We start from the raw sequence: 24,629 nt of genomic DNA on the forward strand, positions 1-24,629 counted from the left end.
TCTCAAGGTATCAATAAATACCTAATTATTATTATTATTATATCAATGTATTAAGATTAACAGCCACAAATACGCGCCAGTTGTCCTGCTTATTCATGTGAAATTTTTGTTCAAAGGTGAAGTTCATCTTGACTTGAAACTTCCTTTAATTCCTTTCACTTATATTGATGCAAGATGATTTTTGTTGAAGAATTCAACATTTTTGTAATTATCTGTTAATTCCTTCGGGAGACACTTATTCCCAATTGCACTGCATCATATGCATTTCATCTTCGAGTTAATATTTCTGAAATCTACAACTCATGTAACGTATTCAAAATTTAGCCAAAGAAGATAACGAACCTTAACTCTCCCCAAGCTAGTGCATATTATGATATTATACTGATATCTTGTATTTTCCATGCAAATAACTGGATATAGTATGCCTTCAATCAGTTTGTATAAGCTTCAATTATGTCGTCACATTGTGATAAAATACGTAATAACAGAAACTTCTACGTAGAACGGGCAACATAGCGTTGATTTAAAACCCAAAAAAGTTTTGACAAGCGTCATAACCCCACATTTTCGTACTATACAGAGTGAAATGTGTCAAATTTGCATGGACAACCGACTGCTAAAATAAAAGTGAATGGAGTGTAGATACTGTGCAACCCTACATAAAAACAATATACATAGTTCGAATCGAATTGTGAATATCAAAATATATATCTGAAAACTTGGAGTGTGCCTGATGATATATTTCATATTTTCACTTTATGGAGCGTCTTATAAATACAGAACCCTTATACCTACAGGTTGAGTCTTTGACTCGTACAAATATTTCAACAGTGGATTCTTGAGGCAAATAAACGCTTTTTTTCCTTTACTATTTTTTTCGGATCGGCTCGGTTCAAAAGATGCAGGCTGTTGACAAACCATAAAAAAAATATTTTGAGTTCTATCACACGGTTTCATCGAATGAAATGAATTTAGGAATATAGTTTTTCATTTATTTGATGATTCTTTTTCGAACAAAAGATATCACCCACGTCTTCCAGATTTCTCATTATGACCATTACGTACCATAAAAATACCAAAAATTCAAAGAACCCAACTCTTGAAACTACGTTGGACGCTATTTAATGCATATTTGAACGTTTTGTGAAATAAAAGTATTCTTCATATTCTCTCGTACAATGCGCCGGTTTCGAGTAATTTGATGTTCAAGAATTAAAAAGTTCTGTGAAATTTTAAAAATTACTTTGGCTGAACACAACTCTGTTCAAAATATCCACAGATGTGTAGTGCCGCAGATTTAGCTAGTTATTCTGAAGGTAATTTGGTTTTTCCAGGGGTGACAAATCATGAAAACTTAAATAACTTTATCTTTTTATCAGGCCGAATCGGAAAAAATGGTACACAAAAAGTGTTCCTTTTGATCTCAAAAATTTCCAGTGTTTTGTTCCTCATCGTGATGTATGCAGCAATTGCACGTTTTCCACTTTCATATCCCGAAAAACTCCCAGATAATGTTATAGGTCCATCGGAAAATCTATTTGCGAAACTTCGACCAGCTCACAGAACGCAGAACCATGGAGAAACACCCAATAATTTTTTCGCAATGCTCCAACCGGCAACAAACATCATAATTAACAAACGTCGCCAATTTTCCAATTTCGCAACGATTTTTCCCGGACAAAGAGCCGTTCGTTTACTTACCCATAGTTTCGAAGCGTCGCTATGCCTCAACGCAAACAATGACTAAAGAGAGAGACGTGAGAAAAATGTAGACATTTTGTATCTAATCTGCTAGCGTTACACACAGAGCCCGTACACGAATTTCGACGGAAAGCGGTCGATATTTGCATTCCGTCGAAGGTGAGATATGATAAGATATATGGGAGTGGCCGCGGGTCATCACTTTCTATTTGTTCTGAATTCCATTCGAGTAGGTGCGATCGGTGTTTTCTTTTCGAGTGGGGCCCTGCCCCTCGAACCGCCGGAACCGCGAGAAACTGCTACTGTTAATGCGAAATCCATGAGGAAGTCCCAGTCCGAAACAGATATAGTGTATGAAGACCTTGATCTGGAGCACCCAGTACTCCGCCGTCAAGTGCCGCGGGCACCGCGTAGTTGGGGAGCCCAAAAGGGAAATTCGGGATTTATTCGAGTGTGTCAGATTAATATAAGGAGACATACCTTGGACCCTGTAGACTATCTCTACTCTACCTCTTAAAATGGTATACAGATGGTTCTAAAACCGCTACAGGAGCTGGCGCTGGGATTTATGGGCCAAGTACCAAGTGTGCACTATCGTTAGGCTCCTGTACAAGCGTCCTTCAAACGGAAATACTGGCAATCGAAAGATGCCTAGATGTAATCTAGAAAGAAACTATCAGAAGTGTGATATAGCTATTCATACAGATAGTCAAGCTGCCGTAAAGGCACTGAGCTCCTATGTCATCGATTCAAAGCTGATTTGGGAGTGCCGGAATAAACTCAATGATGTAGGCAAGAAGAATAAGGTCTCTTTAATCTGGGTTCCCGGTCACTCGGGAATCGTAGGAAACGAGAAGGCCAATAAACTTGCCAGAGAGAGCGCACAAACGCCACCTACTGGCCCAGAACCCTTCTGTGGTATAGGAAAATGCACCTACAAGAAGGAGTTCATGGAGAAGGAGAAAGCCGAAAGGGAAAAACTCTGGCGGAATCTCCCAGGAATGGATCACTCCAAAAAGTTCCTTCGGAACTTTGAAACTGCTAGATCCAAAAAATATCTGGATCTCATTAAGAACCAACTACACCTACTCACTGGCTTTCTCACAGGACATTGTCGCCTAAAGAAGCATCTGTTGAGAATGGGTTTGTCGGACACTGACGAGTGTAGATTCTGCAGGGAGGAGGAGGAAACTCCTATTCACCTGGTTACGGAATGCTTTGCCATTGCAAGACAAAGGAAAGACTGCTTTGGACGAGAAACTTCTAGGAGTGGGGAATTATCCTCGTTGAAGCCGTCCCAGATATTGGATTTTATCAGATCTCTGGATCTGGAAGGCGAGCTGTAAAGGGCGCGATGAAAACAGCTCTGTTAGGGGGCACAATAGACCTTAAGGTCGCAGTGAACTGTAACCCCTTCTCACTATACTATACTATCTCTACACCAAAAACTGGACCTGTATATTGGGGGAATTGTCTAGGACAGCCTGTCAGAATAGTACTAAAAACTCATTGTACAGGGTGGGCAAAATTGGTGATACCTGAACTACAACTTTTTAAACCAACGAGATAGAGAAGAATTAATGTACCTACCATTCATGCCGTCTTTTTACGAGAAACTAATAATGCTTATCAACTGCATTCCTCTATCTTCTTTTGTTTTTGAGTTATAGGCCTAAATTGAAATTTGGGCGATTTCAACATTGGTCATTATCTCCGTTTCTGTTTGTGCTAGGATGTTGAAATGAAAACATTATGCAGGCACTTTTTTGATAGCTATCCAATGGCGTACTATGATTTTTTCCTACAGGTTTATTTGCTGAGATATAACATAAAGTTATATTTTTTCTTATGAAAAGAGTAGTTTGAAATGACTTAGAAAGAATCGCCATTTTTTTGCTGTTTCAGAAATATATGATACATCGCCCTCAATCTTTCTAAGTCATTTTAAACTACTGTTTTCATAAGAAGAAACACATCTTTATGTTGCAGCTCAGCAAATATACCTGTTGGAAAAAATCATAGTACGCCACTGGATTGCTATCCAAAAAGTGTCTGAATAATGTTTTCATTTCAACATCCTAGCTCAAACAGAAACGGAGATAATGACCAAAGTTGAAATTTTAATTTTGACCTATAACTCGAAAACAAAAGAAGGTAGAGGAATGAAGTTGATGGCATTATAAGTATCTCGAAAAAAGACGACCGTAATGTACCATGCATTTTTCTCTATCTCGTTGGGTTGAAAAAGTTAGACTTCAGGTATCACCAATATTGCCCTCCCTGTACATACTCGAGCGTATCAGGTTAAGATATATGTGGTTAATTACATGTTGAAAATTATATATTCTCTAAATCTGACAATAAAAGCATGACGAAAATGTGTGCGAGGGCACCAAACTTGCAAAAAAAACGTCACGTGTACATTCTCGAGCGCGATGTTTTTTTTCGAATTTTGTAGCTAATGATTCAAGAATAACGGAAATATAATCTGAAAGTTTCAGCAAGCCGAAACAATAAAAATTGGCACAAAAATCAGTTTTTTTCATTTATCTCCACCTCTGGGCTTCAAATAGTTTTTGCATTCATTATAAAAGTTGTAGAGCATAATATTTTCTACAAATTTTGTCCGAAACAATCCTTTCTACGTTCGAAACGATTATAGGTACCGGAAGGGGGATATTTAAAAAAAAGCCTCTTTATCGTTCAAACGATCTGATCAGTGTCAGTGTCAGATTAATAGATCAACACGTCTGCAACATCGAGATTAACCATCTTTATGAAGATCTGAAACACTCGAGCATGTACAAGTAACGATTTTTTTGCATTTTCAAAAAACCGCTGTGACCTTGCGTCACGTCCAAATTTTCAGTCGCTTGAAGTGTATCTACATCCAAAGGAAGCTACCTTCCTTTGGGTCCAATTAACATATCCTCTAAAAATCTGACACGCTCCAAAAAATTTTTTTTTACTTCTTCTTCTCAACTCTTCCGTACGGCCAGCCCCACCACGCAAACTGTCAGATTAACATGAATTTATTATACGTAGGGCATATACAGTATCTTAATCTGACTATCTGACACGCTCGAGTATGTACACCACACCTGACGATTTTTTTACATCTTTGAAAACCTGTAGACGCTTTCCCCACCGCTGCAAGTGCATACCTTTTTTTTTCTACCACCTAAGCTTCAAAATCCACTAGTCCCCACGACGCTCGAGCAAATCCCAATTTCACATCTTATTTTCCCAAACTAACGGAGATATCCAAAATGGAGACTAGAATTATTCAAAGAATTGTCGTTCCATTAGTGGGAGCTAGTCATGAATCACAGCGCAGTACTCGTAATTCCAAGAGAAGCCGAAACATATAAACACAAACTGTAGACCGATGTCGGGAATATTGTCCCTCATCGGTAAAGTGCAGGGTTACACATCACAACCGAAGGGTATTTCATAGGGTTGAAATTATCGCCGAAACTCATCTAACGGTTTCCAACTTAAAACTGAATCCGATGTGAACGACAATTCCGAATCTCTTCAAATTCAGTTAGTGCCAAAACTAATTGGCACGTTGTTTGTCGTTTGATGGGATGACCACGGTTCAGGAGACATGGAAAAAGTTTTAATTTTTCATGCATTCTCCGAACAGCATCTCCAAATTACGAAAAAGTATTTTTAAGACATTGATCGTTTGTACATATCAATTTTTGTCCAGATAATTATTTCGTTTGTTCGCCTTAAGAGGTTCTGGAAATTGTGAAGTTGGCACTCCCAAATGCGAATTTCAAAAATCAAAATTTAGATCCGAGTTCAGATCGTTTGTCCATATTATAGGTCATCGTATGTCCACCCGTTTTTTCATTCGTTCAGGCGTCGTTCAGAAGAAAAGAAAAAGAAGTTGAATTTTCTGAGCACTTCTTCTAAATAAAAAAAAAATTTTTTGTCCAACCAATAATTCTTTCTGCTCAAGTGTTAAGCTGACGACCGAAAAAGATCAATTTACTGACGGAAGAAAATTGACCGAAATTTTTGCCAAAAGTGAGATTGCCATAAAAAAAAACCTCTTTTGGTTTATTATAATTATTCCTTTATTCTGCTGTATAAAAAAATTGAAAATCAACGAGATCATTTAAATCACTGAATCAAATTAGACATTGTCAAGTTTTTTTTTGTTCTCTTCGATTTTACTATGTATTATTCTTGATTATAAAATGTTTTTTGAAAACTTTGTAGTACTGAATATAATTGTGACTTTTAGATTTCAAATGGAGTTTTTCAAAGAAAAAACCTTGACTTTTTCTTGAAACGATTCGATGTTAATCAACTGATACCGAAAATATGCTTCTTGTGGACTATCCGACTATCAGTAATAGAGTAATTTCACTGAAATATCGAAGGACTGTACGCAAACACCCGCGCATTCGCCATCTTGTACAAATTCAGTACCTTCTACTGCTACTTCTACAACAACAATGTTCGTTGATTCGACCGATTCAGCTACTTACCTGCTACATGATTGGCTGTTATATTTCACCCTTATGGTAAGTGTTCCGGTTTTGCACGAGAATCTGAAAGAAAAAAAATTCATTGATTGAAAAACAAGTTGACCTGAAAAGATCTTCAGCCTTCATTTGAAATTAATTATTCACAATTAGTGGGAGAAAAACTATTGCACAATAAATCATTATTTTTTTTATCCGAAAAATCATCCTGATCAAGCTTCAAATCTACCTAGAGGATGCAAATTACCGTTTGGAACCCATACAAAATAGGTGTGCAATCATGCGATTTAGGCGGCCAATATATATCACCGAATTAACAGGCAAAAAAACAATAACAGTAAAATGACATGTTTTCAACAACTCAATCCAAGAGCAAGTGGTGAATAGTTGAACCAACATAAATTTCATTCAAAATCAGAATAAAAAAACGTGCTCTCAAGGGTGGATATAATTACGGTTATTCTGCATTCACTTTCCGTTTATCGACCGCTGTCGATCTGACATGACGGATGTTGGACTAATGGTTCGAAAAAAATTATATAGTCCATTCAAGCGGGGCAAGATCAACGACCCTAAATTGATTTTCTACACCTGCTCGCGGGGTCAAGTGACCATGACTTCATTAAATCCAACAAATTCTGGGAATTTGAATCATTTTTGCAACGGTTCGATCGTTTAGAATGAGTCTTAGTACATATTTTACAACCTCAAATCACAAACTGAAACACCTCGCCTATTGAGATACAGGCTGTTGGAATAGGGGATAAAATTGCGAAAAAAAATCGTCGTCAAGTAGGCTATGGAGTTATGAAGGAAATGCGCTTTCAGAAAGAGTTCTAACAAGCGGGAAGCATTTCTTTTTTAGTTGACTCACATGAATTCAGACAGGCTGAGGCGATTGAAAAAACTCTTGGTAAAAATAAAATATGTCCAAGACATCAATCGGAGAAAGAATTTAAATGGATATAACTGTATAACTGGATAAACTGAATTTATTATCATGATATGCGAAAATCTATAGAATGCAACCCTCATTTTTCTTCAATTTATTCTCAACCATTTTTGTCGTCGAAAAACCCCAAGTTCTCATTTGCTCGTAGAGGGTTTTATAAAAGCAGCATTGAAGCAAATGTGAGTAGTAGGTATGGATATTTGCTCGGTTATTTCATAATTCGGAGCATATTCCGATTATATTAAATCCCCTGTGAAATTTTTAGTGCCTAAAATATACTAAAATGCGGATATGAAATTGAGATTAGATACATGCGGCATTAGTTTCATAACATTGATTGATGGTTAGGAAGTTGGTCGAAAGATTGCTTGTGTCGATTTAAGATCGCATGATTCGAAAATGGAAAAGCGGCTTACCTTATAGACGATAAACTCGACCGGTATTATGTAAGGAATGTAAATGGGGAAAATATTATAATGCCCGTTGTTTTTATCGGCATGGAAAAACGACCCTAAAATGTCGAATAATTTGGGACAAAACTTTATTGGCGATGAAAAATTCCCCTTTTTATGTTTCGAGGTATATTGGTCATGAGAATCCTGCGGAAAAACTCCATCAAAGCACTCTCTGAAAACGATAAAACCGAAAATTCCTCTTAAGTACAGGGTACACCAAATTGCTTGATTTTGAATGTTTCTGGTAACTCCAAACCATACAGACTGGTAAAAACGTTGAAAGGAGTACTGGGCTCGATTTTCTTGAAAAGTCCATTAGTGGAAACCGCTTCACGATATCTTCATTTGTCTTGAAAATATAACAAAATTTTCATATTTTGTAGATCTTCTAGACAAATGAAGATATCGTGAAACGCCTTCCACTAATAGACTTTTCACGAAAATCGATCCCAGGACTCCTTTCAACTTTTTTACCTATCTAGCCTGGAACTACAAGAAACAGCAAAATCAAGCAATTTGGGATACCGGATACCCTGTACACTAGTCCATGCAGATATCTAAACGCTATGCTGCTTCCTCACTCAATTTGCCATTTGTCCATTTTCATCTCCGTTGGCTGCTCAGATTTCGTGAAAACACTTTTTCAGTTCTATTTGAATTGATTGCATTAAATTACGAGGATATATTGAAAAATTCTACCCTACTATAGAACCAAACAAAATTTCAATGCCAAAATATTTATCACGCAACATATTCTCCTGTTAATTGGATACATTTCTTACGGCGAAACTGCAACGTCAAAACAAATGTTTCTTCTTGCTCTGCAAACCAGACCTTCACAGCTTTTATAACCTCCTCGTTGGGCCAAAATTCACGAACTATTAATTTTTTTTTTAGTTGAGGAAAAAGATGATAGTCGGATGGAGCCAAATCTGGTGAATAAGGGAGGTGTTCCAGTAATTCAAACCCTAAATCACGAGTTTTTTTCATGGCAACATGAGATTTGTGTGAAGGAGCGTTGTCTTGCGAAAACAAAACACGTTTGGATAGCTTTCCGCGTCTTTTCTCTTTAATTTTTTCCCGTAGAGTGGTCAGTAATGTCGAATAGTAATCTCCAGTTATTGTTCTACCCTTACCCAAAAAATCAATTATGATTACTCCATGGCAATCTCAAAAAACTGAAGCAAAAGAACTTTTTCAGCAGTCTTGGAGAACCAGAGTGTCGCCATTCCATCGATTGTTGCTTTGTTTCTGGATCGTAGAAATGTAGCCAAGTCTCATCCATAGTAACAATTCGGTTTAAGAAGTCTACATCGTTTTCAAATCGAGCATGATGAACGCGTTCGTATGAAATATTCAGTACTTCAGATATCCGTTTTAGCCCAATTCGACGGTCTGATAAAATCATGTCATGAACTTCATCGATATTTTCGGGGACTCACACAGAAACTGGCCTTCCCGATCGGTCATCATCTACAATGGAAAATTTTCCTCTTTAACGCTTGCAGTCCAATTTTTCACGGTCGCTTACGAAGGACATTGATCACCAAGGGTATTAAGCATATCATCATAGATCTGCTTACCTAAATACAGGTACTTGATGAAGGCTCGATACTTACATTTTTCGATTTTTGCAATTTCGGTGGACATCTTCTTTCTCTGGTTTACTTTTTTGACCTCATACTTCAGACTGACACTTCTAATGAGTTATTGTTCGTTGCTAAGGTAACGCAATATTTTTTTTTATCCATGGAACTTGTGTAGGCCAACTAGATATCAATACATCCTCGTATATGAAAAATATACTTCAATCAGTATGCCTCATCTTTCAAGTTGATATAGTCAGTTTTTTCTTATATATCAAGGATATAACCTGATATCCATGAATCAAAGCAAGCCTCTAGCTCTGCAAAGTTTGTTTTTCAATTGCATTCTTGAATTTTCAACCCTTGGAAATAGGACAAGAACTGGTGGAAACATTGTCGGATGTTACTTGACTGTTATGCCTTATTTCATCGAGCTTAAATTTTTTTCAGTATTTTTCGAAGGGGACAACGGATTTTAGTTTCTCCCAATTAACATGTCTTGAAACGTGATCTATGTAAATTTCAGATCACCTCATTACTTATTTTTTTACATCTCAAGGGTTTACTCTGGCATTTAGTCATAAAGGTGCGGTTGAAGTTCTTCTCTATACAAGTTCGCTACACCAGAGATGTATAGATTAGGATAGGCCCCACCATTATAGAATACAACCACTGCTTAATTTGTAGTTTTAAGCCCCCTCTCTAACGAAGCACACTTCGAGTAGACCAAAACATCACATCAGTCTTATTCGATTGGATCTCGATTGTTTGTTTTGTTGGATCCAATATCACATCAAGATATCGGACAGAGTGAACTCAAAAGTCCACCACTTATAAACTAGGAAGGTTGATGTTGCAGGCCACTCCCTTCTTAATAAAAAGAACCATCTCTCTTGAACCAAGATTGACCGAGAGTGCTGAGAGGACTTACAAGTTGAGGTTATTGTGTTAAGGTTTTCCGTATCAAAGATAAAAGTGCAATATAAAATACCACTAATAACATAGACTTAACTTGAGTTTCGAAAACGATTTCTTGCAGTATATTCGGCTTGGCCACTTCATTTCCCAAATGGGGACAAGAAATAAGAATTACCAGAAATAATAGGGTTGGGGGGTTAGGATATCACCCTATAACCTTATAAAAGTTTTTGTTAGGTTTCGTCACATTGATTTTGTTTTATTTCAAGAAACCACAACAAAGTTACGAGGATTCACAGATTCTTCGGTAACACTATAATAATACTTATGATATACGACATCTCTCAATCTAGACATGGCGAACACAATAACACGAACAGCTACAAAGAACAAAAATGTACCTAAAATAGCGAAAATGGCGGTCCAAGGAGTATCCTCCCAGTTGAGGATTTCGTAAAGGTATTTTTCTCCTAGGTAATCCTTGCCCCCTACTATGTAGTACACCCAGGAAAACAATCCGTACAGCAACGAAATTGATAGTGTGAGGTAGAAATGCAGGAGGTTCGTGGGTAAAGATGAAAGCATGAAATCTAATAGCATCAGAACTCCGGTCCACAGGTGCAGAACGTACGATATACCTCTGTAGTATCTCCTCTCGTTGTAGTAGACGTATCCGAAGTAACCAAAAGCTAGAGCAACAGAGGAGTCTAATGCCAAAGTATAAAAGACCAGATGAATCTTGAACCACGTTCTGCATTCGAAGACTGACTTTTTGACTTCTTCTTCGTCTTCCATGACGTATTGTGTGACAGTTATCAATAACGATGACGCAGAGGCTACACAGCAAAACAATTCGCTCCACGTGGTATAATAGAGGAAGATGGAACCCTTGTTGATGCTCGGAAGGCAATTACAAGATATGCTTATATTCACCATACGCACGCCAGCATACCAAATACCCAAGTAGAAGGTGAGGAACACCATGCGGAAAAGTAGGTAGCACGTTGGAGTCGAAACGTCTGTTTGCCATTGGCACAGGACCATTTGCTCGGGATGTTCATAGGAAAATTTCAATTTCCTCCATTGGAACTGATCCTTCCATCCCATGACAGATCGTATTTTGACTGAAACAGTGTCAGATTCAAGGACTTCAAACTTCTGCTTTGACACAAATTTTGATATTTCTCTGGTGCAGCACTGATTTCCCAAGAGGTCACATTTTTGAGATATTTTCGAAAAACTGTATAAGAACAAGCAAAGTTTTTCACAGAATTTCAATTATTTGGTTTTTAGTCAAGTGGTAGGCACTTTTATCTCGTAAACAAGCGCCAGCTCCTGCGCAGCCTTAAGGCGCCTACTTGCTGTGAATCTAGATTCGAAATCCGTGAATTTTTTTTTCTGTACATGCTTCTTTATCCCCAGTTTACAGGTTGTCATTTTGATGCAGCATTCAATAATGGAAAATAGAACACCAAGTATTAATAAATCTATATCAAGAATATGTTTGTTCAAATCAGGATAAGAAACGATCAGTTTTTCAACCATTACCTCAGAGTGTTATTTATCGTCTATTTTTAAAAAAAGTAAGTAGGCGATAATTGTGTTTTCCTGAAGTCCATACAAGAAGAGCAACAGATGCTGGACGTGTCAGGAGAACGATTCCACTTCAAGATCACCGCCTAAGAGAGACCGTTACACGTCCACAAGGATAATTGTTTGTCGCCGGATCAGAAGTTTTGGACCTACTGCATAGGTACCGACTTAAGTTTGTCCTACCTCTCACTCCTAAGTGATAGACTGGCTTGGTGCAGAGAACGGCTGAACAGGGATCTTGAATTATGTTGGGTCATTTTGAAGACAACCAAGTCGATTTCTTGTCCTGGCCCCCTAGTTCTCTCGATCCTTCACCCAAAGAACACGTCTGGGGTATTGTGAGAAGGAGATTACTCCGTTCAACTCATCCTCCACAGACTTGTTGCCTGGGATGAGATAGCTCAAGAATAAATCGACCATCTAATTAGGAGTAGGTCCCTACGTGTTTCTGGGACTTTAGAAAAAAGGTGTGCCTCTGGCACAACAAGAGACCCGTAAAAATTGGTGGAAATTCCGATTTCTTTTAATTTTCTACTGTTTTGAGTCCATCTTCTGATTTTTTTATTTATTCTGTATTGAGCGTTCCTGAACAGACCTTTTTTCTTATAGAGAATGCATGTGTCATTTTCGAAAGAAAAACTTGCATCGATCGCATCCCTGAGGATAGAATGTACAGAAATTTTGGAATTCTCACACTCCAGAAAATACTGAAACATTCCAATTTTTTTTTTTAACACCATGTACCTTGTTTTCTCTTATTCTAGTTCCTAGATATCTGGAAACCACTACAAATTTCCGAGCGTGAAGAAAACTTGGAAGCAATCTTATTTCACGCGATTCGACTTAGTCAGAATGAGCTAAAATAGATATACACTGTGTCCGTAAAGTATGGAACAAAGTCATTTTAAGCTGAACAGACCGTTTTAAGGAATAATCCTGAAACACATCGATTTTTGATTTTAATTTACCGTATTTTAAAATAATAATCTAATATACAGGGTGAATTACGATCGAGTAATGACGTCACCGTCTTTTTTTTTTAATGGAACACCCCCATTTTGTCTCAATTTTCGGATTACTCTAGCTGAGCTGATTCCAAAAATTTATCACATATTGATTCCAATTGGTACAGGTTGGACAAAAATACAATATGATAATAATAGTAATATTATTGATGGAATACATGACTTTATAAATGTTCTAACTGCAGCTCTTGGTGTATTTGACAGTATCCCAAACGGTGTAAAAATTCAATAAGTATTTTTGATAATATTGTTAATTTGACTAATAAAGAATAATACGCGTTACTTTATGAGCACACACAAAACTATTGTATTTTTGTCCAGCCTGTACCAATTGGAATCAACATGTGATACATTTTTGGAATCAGCTCAGCTAGAGTGAGTAAGTAATTCACCCTGTATATTAGATTATTATTTTAAAATACGGTAAATTAAAATAAAAATCGACGTGTTTCAGGATTATTTCTTAAAACGGTCTGTTCAGCTAAAAATGACTGTTCCATACTTTACGGACACAGTGTATGATTTTGTAATGAAATTTAAGTTACCTCGATTCCGATACGTTCTGACGCTTGTATGTGAAGTGTATTTTCCGACCTTCTCTTACATCACAAATGACACAACAACACTGAATAGAGTGAATAGACGTATTCGCCCTTGTTTCAAACACCAGCTCACAGACACTTGTTTTCGATCACGTTTTGAGGCTATTGTCCTTTCTGGATTTTTTCCTTGGGCATTTTTCGAGGAGCTGAAAAATCCATACCATAATGTAATTCCTGGTATGTATATCCAAAAAATATTGGCAACGATCTTCTTGTTTCAGATTTTTCCGGACATTTTCTTGTTCAAACAACTCCTTCCCAAAGACACAAACTGACGATGGTCTTGCCACCCGAAGTCTTTAAAGTTATGTAACCCATAAGAAAGATATGTACAATTGACAATAGATGAAAATCTCATATTATATTTGTTGCTAAAATATCAGTAGGTCTAACAAAAAGAGTAGATTCATCTCCGCATGTGAGTAATTCAAACATGTAAAAAGTCAAAAAATCACAGAACACACCTCATAAGGCATAGGCAGACTTGTGGCAGTAAAGAACTATCAGAACTACACCACATGCAACCTCAATATCATCGCAGGCATATTACTGTTAATTCCTGTCATTAGGGGTTGGCTAGAGACGAAGTAGAATCTCGTGTCAACGTTTGACGTCCTCTCAATCTGGTCCAGGAAACAGAAAACACGCTCCGAACCACATGTGGCGGTCGGACACCACCACCGGCAGCAACGTCAAGCCGGTGCCAAACAGCGGGGTTGCAGGAGGTCGCTAATAATAATTGCGGAGGGTTGTTCGGGGCTAGCTTCTGTCATTAGCATAGCGGAAGTGCGGCCCAGATACTTCGGGTCACAGGGTCATGGGGCGAGATGTTTATGATTGGGCGGCGGCGATTCTCGTGTCTGGAAACTATGCACAAGGCTGTACGACGGCCCTCTATACCGGGTGTTCCTAAATTGGAGGTACAAATGAGGGAGGGAAATTCCTTAAGTAATTTTCGAAGAAAAGAGTACCAAAAAGAGGATCGCAAACGTTTAGTTTTCGAGATACAGAGTGTTAAAGTTTGAATTTATTTTCAATTTCCTGATAATAAAAGTCGGGCAAAACAATCGAATATTATTTTGAAATAACCTTGGTAACCTATTTATTTGTGAAAATGTTCCATGGACACCCTGTATTGGTTTGTCGTCCAAATAATTTCATAGAAAACTTAGTATGAAAATAAATCTCGTATTTCCAGCATTGATAATACTTGCATATTAAAAATTCATTTGCGATCTGCATGTCACAATGCCATCCAGTAGGTATATTTCATGCAAAAGAAGTCCATATTGAATTAGTACCTCACCTTCAATGGTTACAATTTCCTCGAAATCAATAATTCCATCGTTTTCTATACTGCCTGATGACTTTTCAATCATGAAACGACGGAAATAATAGGGGTTTCTACAAGAAATTGTATTCTACGTTCTAAAATTGAGGATAGTTAGAGACAACGCATCATGTCGAATAGTTTAAAGCAAATTGATGGTTTTTTGAAATGTTCCTAATGGCATTATCATTAATAATACCGAATATATTTTCATGATAAGTAGGTATACTTCAGTCGATAACTTGAAAATCATAGTGCTTGAGCCACTAAAGCAAATCAAGTTAAGTTTTGTACATCACTAATGCAACTCATCAGATGTAGGCGAGGATGTAGGTATCCGTCAACATTTCAAGCAACAGGGCAAACTGAACAAATTGTTTTCGAATGAACCTATCAAAAAATATTCAAAACTAGCTGACCAGGCAAACCTAGTTTTGCCATTTAAATTATTTCTAGGGTAGATAATAATAACTTTTTGTCCAAATGTCGAAAACCTATAAGTACTCTATGATTGCTCGATTGGTCGTAAGAAAAAGGAATGCCTTTTTTTCTGTTCTGTACAATTTTTTTTGGGAATATTTTGTTATATAAACCTTGCCCTAACAATAATAAACACAACAAAAAAGAATTGTCCAATTTGGTGCGATCGTTTGAACAATAAAGCATTTTGAAGTAAACCATAGATCCTCTTTTATTAATATAGATCTGTAGACTACAGTCTACAGACTACTGTAGTATCCATCTATGAGTAGTAATTTGAAAAACTGATTTACGAACTTATGATATTTGAAACAGCTACAGGGTGTCCGGCAGAAGGACCCTATACGTTATAACCTAATATATTAGCTATCGAAAAAATTGACAAGTAAAATTTGTTCTGGATAAATCAGTCTTCAATAATTCATCAATACAATATACGACAATATAATAATTAGTATACAGAGTTACAATACAAAGTTACCTTTTTTTAAATGGAACACTCTATAGTTCATTCGACATTTGAATAGAGCTTAAAAAGACGAAATCAAATATAAAGATGTAGTTTTATGGATATTAGATTGCCGTTCCAGATAAATTGATAATTTTGAACAAAAATGATCCAATATTCGAAATACTGTAGATAGGTTAACTTTCTAGTTTTCGAATTGGAGTTTTCATCAGAAAAAATTAGGAATATCTAACTTTGAGCTCGTTTTATAAACAGATAGATTTTCAAATCAAAAGCAGTGTTGCCATGTTTGTAAATGAATCATTCTCTTTTTTTCAAATGCCCATGCATATAAAATGGATCTATTTAAAAGCTGTTCAACTTACAAATCAAGGCATACGAGGATATATTGAAAATTTTTAGCCAACTATAGAACCAAACAGAATTTCAAAAATATTTTATTACTCAACATATTCTCCACTTAATTGGATATATTTATTACAGCGAACCTGTAACGTCTCTAGACCTTTAAAAAAAAATGTTTCTTCTTGCTCTGCAAACCAGACCTCCACAGTTTTTACTACCTTCTCGTTGAAAGAAAATTTACGACCTTTTAAACTTTTTTTTCAGTTGACGAAAGAGATGATAGTCGGATGGAGCCAAATCTGGTGAATAAGAGTAGTTTTCTAGTATGTAATTCAATCATAAATCACAAATTTTTTGCATGTCAACATTTGATTAGTGTGCAGGGGCGTTGTCCTGCAAAAACAAAACACCTTTGGATAGCTTTCCGCGTCTTTTCTCTTTAATTTTTTCCGTAGAGTGGTCTTAATGTCGAATAGTAATGTCCGGTTATTATCCAAGAAATCAATTATGATTATTCCATGGCAATCCCAAAAAACTGAAGTAAGAACTTTTCCAGCAGTTTTCTGGACACGAAATTTCTTAGGTCTTGGAAAACCAGAATTTCGCCATTCCATCGATTGTTGCTTTGTTTCTGGATCGTAAAAATGTACCCAAGTCTCATCCATAATAAGAATTCGGTTTAAGAAGTCTACATCGTTTCCAAATCGAGAAGAGATCTAACGCGATGCTTCTACCCTTGCACGCTTTTTGTCAACATTCAAACATTTGGGGATCCATTTTGTAGCAATTTCTCTCATGTCTAAATTGACGTGAACTAGATTATGAACGCGTTCGTATGGAATATTCGGTGCTTCAGATATCCGTTTTAGCCCAATTCGACGGTCTGATAAAATCATGTCATAAACTGCATCGATATTTTTGGGGACTGACACAGAAACTGTCCTTCCCGATCGGTCATCATCTTCAATGGAAAATTTACCTCTTTTGAAGCTTGCATTCCAATTGTTCACCGTCACATACGAAGGACATTGATCAACAAGGGTATTAAGCATATCTTCGTAAATCTGCTTACCTCTTAACCCTTTTAAATACGGGTACTTGATGATGGCTTGATACTCAAATTTTTCGATTTTCACTATTTCGGTGGATATCTTCTTTGTTTTACTTTATTGCGTAAATCTGGTTTACTTTTTTTGACCTCAAACTTCACACTGACACTTGTAATGAGTTATTGTTCGTTGCTATGGTAACGCAATATTTTTTTTATGCATGGAACTGGTCTAGGCTAACTAGATATCAATACATATTCGTAAAGGTATATCACCACAGTCATAAGTTTCAATACCTTTTTCATTTTGATTCTACTAAGATCTATAAGATTGTATACCTATGTCATCATAACGATTGTTGCCTTTCTCAAAGTTGAATAAAAATATCATTCAGAAGGTTTGTTTTATTAATACCTTCGTAATAAGGCCGATCTCTGCATATGAGTTGAAGAAAAAAATTAAAAATGATGTGAACGAACTCAACAATTGCACATTTAAAATGTAGGTTTACGACTTTGTTCAAAAATATCTGTGAAAATCGAAAAATTGGGTACTTTGGCTGAATGCAACCCCAATTAAAAGATCCATAGATATGTAGTGTCACAGATCTAGCTAGTTATTCTGAAGATAATTTTGTTTTTCCAGGGGTAATGAAAACTTAAAATGGCTCTATCTTTTTATCAGGACCGAATTGGAAAAAATGATATGGGCAAAAGGTGTTTCTTTTGACCTCAAGGATCTACTTTTAAGATATTTGTACAATTCAAAGACTCGCCCTGTACTTTGCTATAGTATAGACTCAATTAGGCTTAAAAAAAAAACGATATTGCTGGATACTTTTCATGACACTAATCGAACAAAAAACCTAACTTTATGCCTGTGATGATATATATGGTTGAATTCGGGATTTAAAAAGTTTTTCAATGACGCCATTTTATATGGATAGTCCCATTCGAAGAAAAAATGTTGCAATTTCAAAATGCCTTTCAGGTCACAGCAATGATCTGTTTATTAAAAGAAATCAAAGTTAAATATTCCTCATTTTTATGGCAAAAACTGCAATTCGATGGCTAAAAAGATAACCTACTTACCAGTATTTCGAATAATTATGCTGAAAATTATCGATAAATCCGAAACGGGCAATCTGAGACCTATAAAACTTCATATATTTAATTTCGTTTTCTTAAGCTCTATTCAATTGTCGAATGACATGTTCCATAAAAAAGGACTCTGTATTGCCACCCTGTATGCAAATCAGTATTGTATTTGCGAATAATTGTTGAAGACTGATTTATGCAGGACAAATTTTACTTGAAAATTTTTTCGGTAGCTCCTATAGATTCGCACATAAGGTATCTCTATAATATTGGAACTGAATTAAACAATGACCTATCACAATGTGTGTCCCTTGTCCATAATTCTCCCTGAAAATCCAAGTAATTGGCTACCCGAGGCCGAAAATTTTCAATTATCCTCCTGCCGATATCGTTCAATGACAATCGCCATTGAGATCCGTAACTTCTCACTGTCAAAAGCCCTCAGCATTTAATGTGCACCATCGGTCGTCGTCAAATCCGCCCCACAATTACCGGATTATCCCATTCAGGTCCAACGAGGCCGGCGTATTCAAATAAATATATTACAGCCATTACTCCGGGGTACGACGTCAATATGTCCCTCCGTCCCGTGAAATAAACATGTTAGGCAGTTAATACGATAATACCCGTGGGGTTGAATGGTCATTAGACCGCTTTATAGTACCCTTATTGTTGGTTATTGAACAGGAGGATCGCAGTGGGATCATACAGTGGCGGACGCGGTGGAGGGAGCAATGGGATATTATTGCTCTGCTCTCAATTGTGAATTCGGTCTCAAAACTCCCTTCAAGAATTGTTGACTACGAATCGAAGCATGCCTTGACGGTCCAGACGTAGCTTAATATCTGGTCATAAGAAATCACCAATAATTTCTGCAGCCTTAATCATATAGAAATTGAATATAAAAATACAGAATCAACTGTTAAAATATTTGTACGAGTCAAAGAGTCACCCTGTATAACCCAGAGAAGTATTTGCACTGACTGGACTTCTAATTCTAACATTTCATGGTTTATTTGCTCTCAAACCATAAAGACTCCATTTTGCCCTACCTCCCCTACACCTACAGCTATTGACAAATTATTTGGGGATTCAAACAGTCTGAATAACCTGAGGCAAACTGTAGTGTATCGTTCGAAATTATGAGTACGTCTCTTCTCATGCTCTGAATTGTAAACGTCCCATCAATTCCAGAAAAAGTGGCGCTCATCTTCATTCTCGAAGAACTGATCGTTGCTCCAATCGAGATCAGAGAAGTATACCCACATACACTGCGCAAAAAAATTAACGCACATTCTGAAAATCTCAATTTCAATGAAAGTTAACTCTACATTGACTTTATAACTTATTTTTTATGTTCTCTCAGGAAGGTTTTGAACGAAACAAGACACATTAAATGGAAGAAAAATTCAGGATTTCACCAAATCTTATGTGAAAGAAGAGAAATGAACAATTTTCAAAATACTGAAATGCTGGTAAGTGATTTAATACTTGGTATTTCCACCCCTCGCGTTAATTACAGCTCAGCAACGACAGTTCATACTCAAAATGAGTGATCTTAAAATGTTCTGATCTAATCCTTCGCAGATTTCTCCGAGTTGGATTCCTAAGTCATTAAGAGTAGCTGGATGATTTTCTGAACTTCTCAGCCTTCTACTGAAGTTGTCCCAAACCTGCTCAATCGGATTGAGATCTGGACTTCTTGCTGGCCATTCAATTCGAGAGACTTCAACCTCTTTAAGGTACTCCTGAACGATGGGGTCTGGCATTATCGTCCATAAAAATGAAATGTTCACCAATGTAAGGGGCAAATGGCACTACATGCTCTTCAAGAATGTTCCTTATATACTTATCAGCATTCATAGCTATATTATCAACCACCACTAGGTCTGTGCGAGCAAACAAAGATATTCCACCCCATACCATAATCGATCCTCCCCCGAAACCAGTAGTATTCAGGAAATTGCACTGAGCATATATCATATGTGGACGTCTATATACAAGGGAACGTCGATCACAATGGTAGAGGCAGAATCCATGAAGAGAACTCTTTCCCAATCGGCCTCTTCCCAATGGATACGCTCTCTCGCAAAATCCAAACGCGCCCTTCGATGGGCTGGGGTAAGAGCTGGGCCTCTTGCTGCGACACGAGGCCTTAAATCATATTCTCTGAGGCGATTTCTTATTGTCTGAGTGCTAATTTGCACCTCATGAGTTTGCTCAAACTGAATTTGAAGGAGGCGAGCGGTTGCAAATCGTTGTCTCAACGAAGAAACTCTCAAGTAAAGTTCTTGAATGGCAGTTGTTACCCGTGGTCTACCCTGTCCTGGTCTTCGGACATTCATACCTGTCTCCCTGAATCGCTGCAACATTCTGGACACACTTGTATGGGAAACTCCAAACCTTTCTGCAATTCTTGTGTATGTCCACCCTTCTTCTCGCAAAACTACCGCTTGGGCACATTCCTCTTGGGTCAAATTGTGTGTTTCGCGTTGCATAGCGATCGAGTGTAGAAAATCAAACGAAAGAAAAACTATTGATCGAGAACAACTGATTTTAGAATGGAGCCAATACATTCAAAATCTGATAATATCATCTTTTTTATTCCTGCTGGGAAAAAACATCTGTATTGAAGAAAACCGTTGAAAGTGGATAACATATGCATGCATAATTCTGATAAAAATAATTATCATTGAGAACACCTTCAGTTGTAGAATAAATTTCAGATTTCCATAATGTGCGTTAATTTTTTTGCGCAGTGTATTATTTATTTGAGTTAAATTCAAGTTGTGGTGATTGGATCGAGTACTTCTTCCAATTTTCAATCTTGAAGTAGCTTGAATGTCTTTCGTCTTCTACAATGATATTCCGGATCCGAATAAAAATCTTAATTTTTTTTTTCTGTGAATATTACTTTTTGGCATAGGAGCCCAAGAAATGCAGTGAATTTAATTATCTGCTATTGTTTCGATTTGCTTTTACTCTCTTATTGAACAATATTTTTCTTTAATATTTTTCTTCAATATTTTTCTGGAACGAGAATCAGTTAGCTGCCTAAAGTGCCTTTCCACAGTTGTACGAGTACGGTTTTTTTTATAGTTATCTTTTCACTATTGAAAATAGTTCTGTAGATAAATAAACCATCACTACTAAGTTGGAATTTACCCAAGCTTATTGAAGAGGTAGAAAAAATTTGTTGCGAAAATATCATCAGAAAGATTACAGTTCTCGGACACTAATTAAGGCTATAATACTTGAAGCACCCAATATAGTCATAACCATCGGAGAAAAAATTAACATTAGTCTCAAGAAAATTAAACCTACTGTTATATCGAAAAGGTACTGAAAATTGTATTGCTAGCCAGTGGATACCATTTTTGAAAATAACTAGATTACCAATAATGTGCAAGCAGATTTAATCATGAAAATTGCATATATACAGGTGAGGCTTTTTTTGACAGAAGGTAGATTTCATCAAAAGAAGTCATTTGATTAATAATTGTCTACATATATTGTATATATTCAAGTTGGCTGAGCTACAACCCCTAGAAATACGACAAAATTTCAAGTACGGGACTGTGAGCATATGGACAATGGTTCGATACATCCGAGTCTATCTGATTATTGCATCAGGTCTATTGAAATAATTGTTATATCATGCAATTTGGGGTGAAAACAGTGAAGAAAATTCAGACAGTTTATTGAAAGTGCTTATATTGACAAAGTTCCATTTTTGTTATCCTATTTCGCCCCATATCGAACAAGAAGAAGATTGTGATGACCATTGTGAAAAAAATGTGAATATGTAATTTAGACGAATTTGTGAGATTTTGAGTGATAAGACTTATTTTGATGACTTCTACATTCTGTCCAAAAAAGACTCTCTTTTGAAAACACCATGTATATGTCCTCGATTCAAAGACAATAAAAATGGATGTCCAACCATAATGAAAGTGGAAACAGTTCGACCACCTATATTCTTATAATGACAAATGCAATAGTGAAAAGATGATTAAATCCTACGATTAAGTAATTATAGACCAGTGCTTCCTGAATGCGGTTATAACTGGAATAATTGATCAAATTATCATAATAATCAATCGCTCCGTTCAGATTTGTTTTTCAACATAATGGGTAAGTTTATAATCGACTTCTAACTACCGTCGCAAGAAGTACCCGCTATAAGATCAATAGTAAGTAGTATTTACTCATTTGCGGTTTGGTTTTTCCTCCCATAAGGCTGCATCTATATAAGTATTTGCGGTTCATGGTTTCGATTTTAATTAAGTGGCTAGTGCACACGCAATAACGACATTAATCTTGGGATGCACAATTAAAAACATCGCTTTTAGAAAGTTGTAGGTGATATACATATTATTCGTTGCAATAGAGTGAAATTGTCATCAAAATGTCAATCCTGAATGTATTGAGAAAAAGACATCCAGATAACCTAACAATCCACTCAACATAAGTAAAAACTTTGTACGACCCTCACTATTCCTTAATTATTAACCAAACAACGGAAATTTTGCGCTTTACCATATTCACACCCTGTACAACAAGAAGGGCTTGAAAAAAAGCACCCTGCGCCACATGAAGACTTAGGATAATGTTTTATACCACTAGCAAAAAATCCAACATCGGTGAAGAAATGTCGAAGTTATAACAAGGGTTTCAAGAAAAAAAAGTTATTTCATAAAATGGAGATACTTCCATAGCAACGCATTGCATTCTGAAAGTGGCAGCATAAAAAAACTTTGTAGAGTCCTCTACTATTCCCGAATTCTTCGCCAAAAAGTGAAAATCTTTGACTGTCTCATATTCACAGTCTGTAGAACAAAAAGGGGTTGAAAAAATAACCATAATACCCTGCGGCAGTGGTAAACAGGCCAAGGTTGCTTCTCAGGGAGATACTCCAACATCACCAAAGTAATGTCGAAGTTAAAACTTGCCAAATATAGCCTTTTTTAGATGTCCCACTTCATTATTGCTGCCTCATGTAATGAATGAAGGGTTTGTCATGCACCCTCTACGAGGGTTGTTGAGCTTTTTCAAATTACAATCCTGACAGAAATACATCTTTCGTTGCTCAGGACATTTTGGTCATTTTTTCGTTATGAATGGGGGTGAGATTTTTTATTTCGAATCTTCATTTTCTTTAGATCGATACTTTGGAAGAGTTACAGAAAAAAGGGTAATAAGTTATGAATTATCTTAAAAATCACAAAAATGAATGAATATGTGATTTTCCGAAATTTTTTAGGGATTTCACTCCCAGTCTCTGAAACAAAATATTGAAAGATTAAAATACATAATTGATTTGCCCCTGCGTAAATTCTTGCACTAATTTCTCAGGAGCAAATCACTCAAATCAGATGGAAAAAATTGTTGCCTGACAATGAACGAAACAATGAACTTTATGCTAAAACTTCGTAACTTTTCGGAATCTATATCCGACTCCTTCATCAGACGAATTCTTAAAAATCTTCAGAATTGACATTTATAAACACACGGTGACGTTGATTCATTTAATTTTGAAATTACCGGATGTCAGTTCGTTCCTCAGTAAATCCATCCAAATACGGTCTATTCCTACTGAACAATTGGCCAAATTATTCTTTGTATCCAACAAAACACACGTGGACTCTTCAAGTTTTCGTTTATACTTAATGATGCGGTTCGGTAATTGAAATTTTAGTGTTATTCCAATCCATCATATGGTCTCCTGTATTAGTAGGTACACCATTGTCCAAACCTGAAATGAACACTCCGGGTGGATCTTAGCAAAGTTCCAAAGGACATATAATATGTTCTTCTCACTTCCAGTCTTACGAGGATGTATTGATATCTAGTTAGCCTAGACTAGTTCCATGCATAAAAAAAACATTGGGTTACCATAGCAACGAACAATAACTCATTACAAGTGTCAGTGTGAAGTTTGAGGTCAAAAAAGAAAACCAGAGTTACGCAATAAATTGAAAGAAAGAAGATGTCTACCGAAATTGTGAAAATCGAAAAATTGTAGTATCGAGCCATCATCAAGTACATGTATTTAAAAGGGTTAAGAGGTAAGCAGATTAACGAAGATACGCTTAATACCCTTGGTGATCAATGTCCTTCGTATGCGACCGTGAAAAATTGGACTGGAAGCTTCAAAAGAGGTAAGTTTTCCATTGAAGATGATGACCGATCGGCCAGGCCAGTTTCTGTGTCAGTCCCCGAAAATATCGATGTAGTTCATGACATGATTTCATCAGACCGTCGAATTGGGCTAAAACGGATATCTGAAGCACTGAATATTTCATACGAACGCGTTCATCATATAGCTCACGTCAATTTGGACATGAGAAAAATTGCTGCAATATGGATCCCCAAATGTTTGAATGTTGACCAAAAGCGTGCAAAGGTAGAAGCATTGCGTTCGATCTGTGCTCGATTTAAAAACGATGTAGACTTCTTAAACCGAATTGTTACTATGGATGAGACTTGGGTACATTTCTACGATTCAGAAACAAAGCAACAATT

At 36.6% G+C, this 24,629-nt stretch overlaps 2 protein-coding genes across 2 annotated transcripts in view; both read right to left on the reverse strand.

The window, feature by feature from the left end:
• The window catches only part of LOC123311376, a 210,845-nt gene that overhangs the window by 152,471 nt on the left and 33,745 nt on the right, over nucleotides 1–24,629 (reverse strand). Inside the window, exon 2 of the mRNA XM_044895287.1 lies at nucleotides 6,207–6,269. The gene's annotated coding sequence lies outside the window, so the exon portion shown is untranslated. The remainder of the gene's footprint in view (nucleotides 1–6,206; nucleotides 6,270–24,629) is intronic.
• LOC123307191 (protein rolling stone-like) lies at nucleotides 10,349–11,221 on the reverse strand. The gene has a single exon (XM_044889411.1). It carries the CDS (start codon nucleotides 11,219–11,221, stop codon nucleotides 10,379–10,381), a length of 843 nt encoding a protein of 280 aa, XP_044745346.1. The 3' UTR covers nucleotides 10,349–10,378.

The sequence above is a fragment of the Coccinella septempunctata genome, chromosome 1 (assembly GCF_907165205.1).
Source record: "Coccinella septempunctata chromosome 1, icCocSept1.1, whole genome shotgun sequence".
NCBI lineage: Eukaryota > Metazoa > Arthropoda > Insecta > Coleoptera > Coccinellidae > Coccinella > Coccinella septempunctata.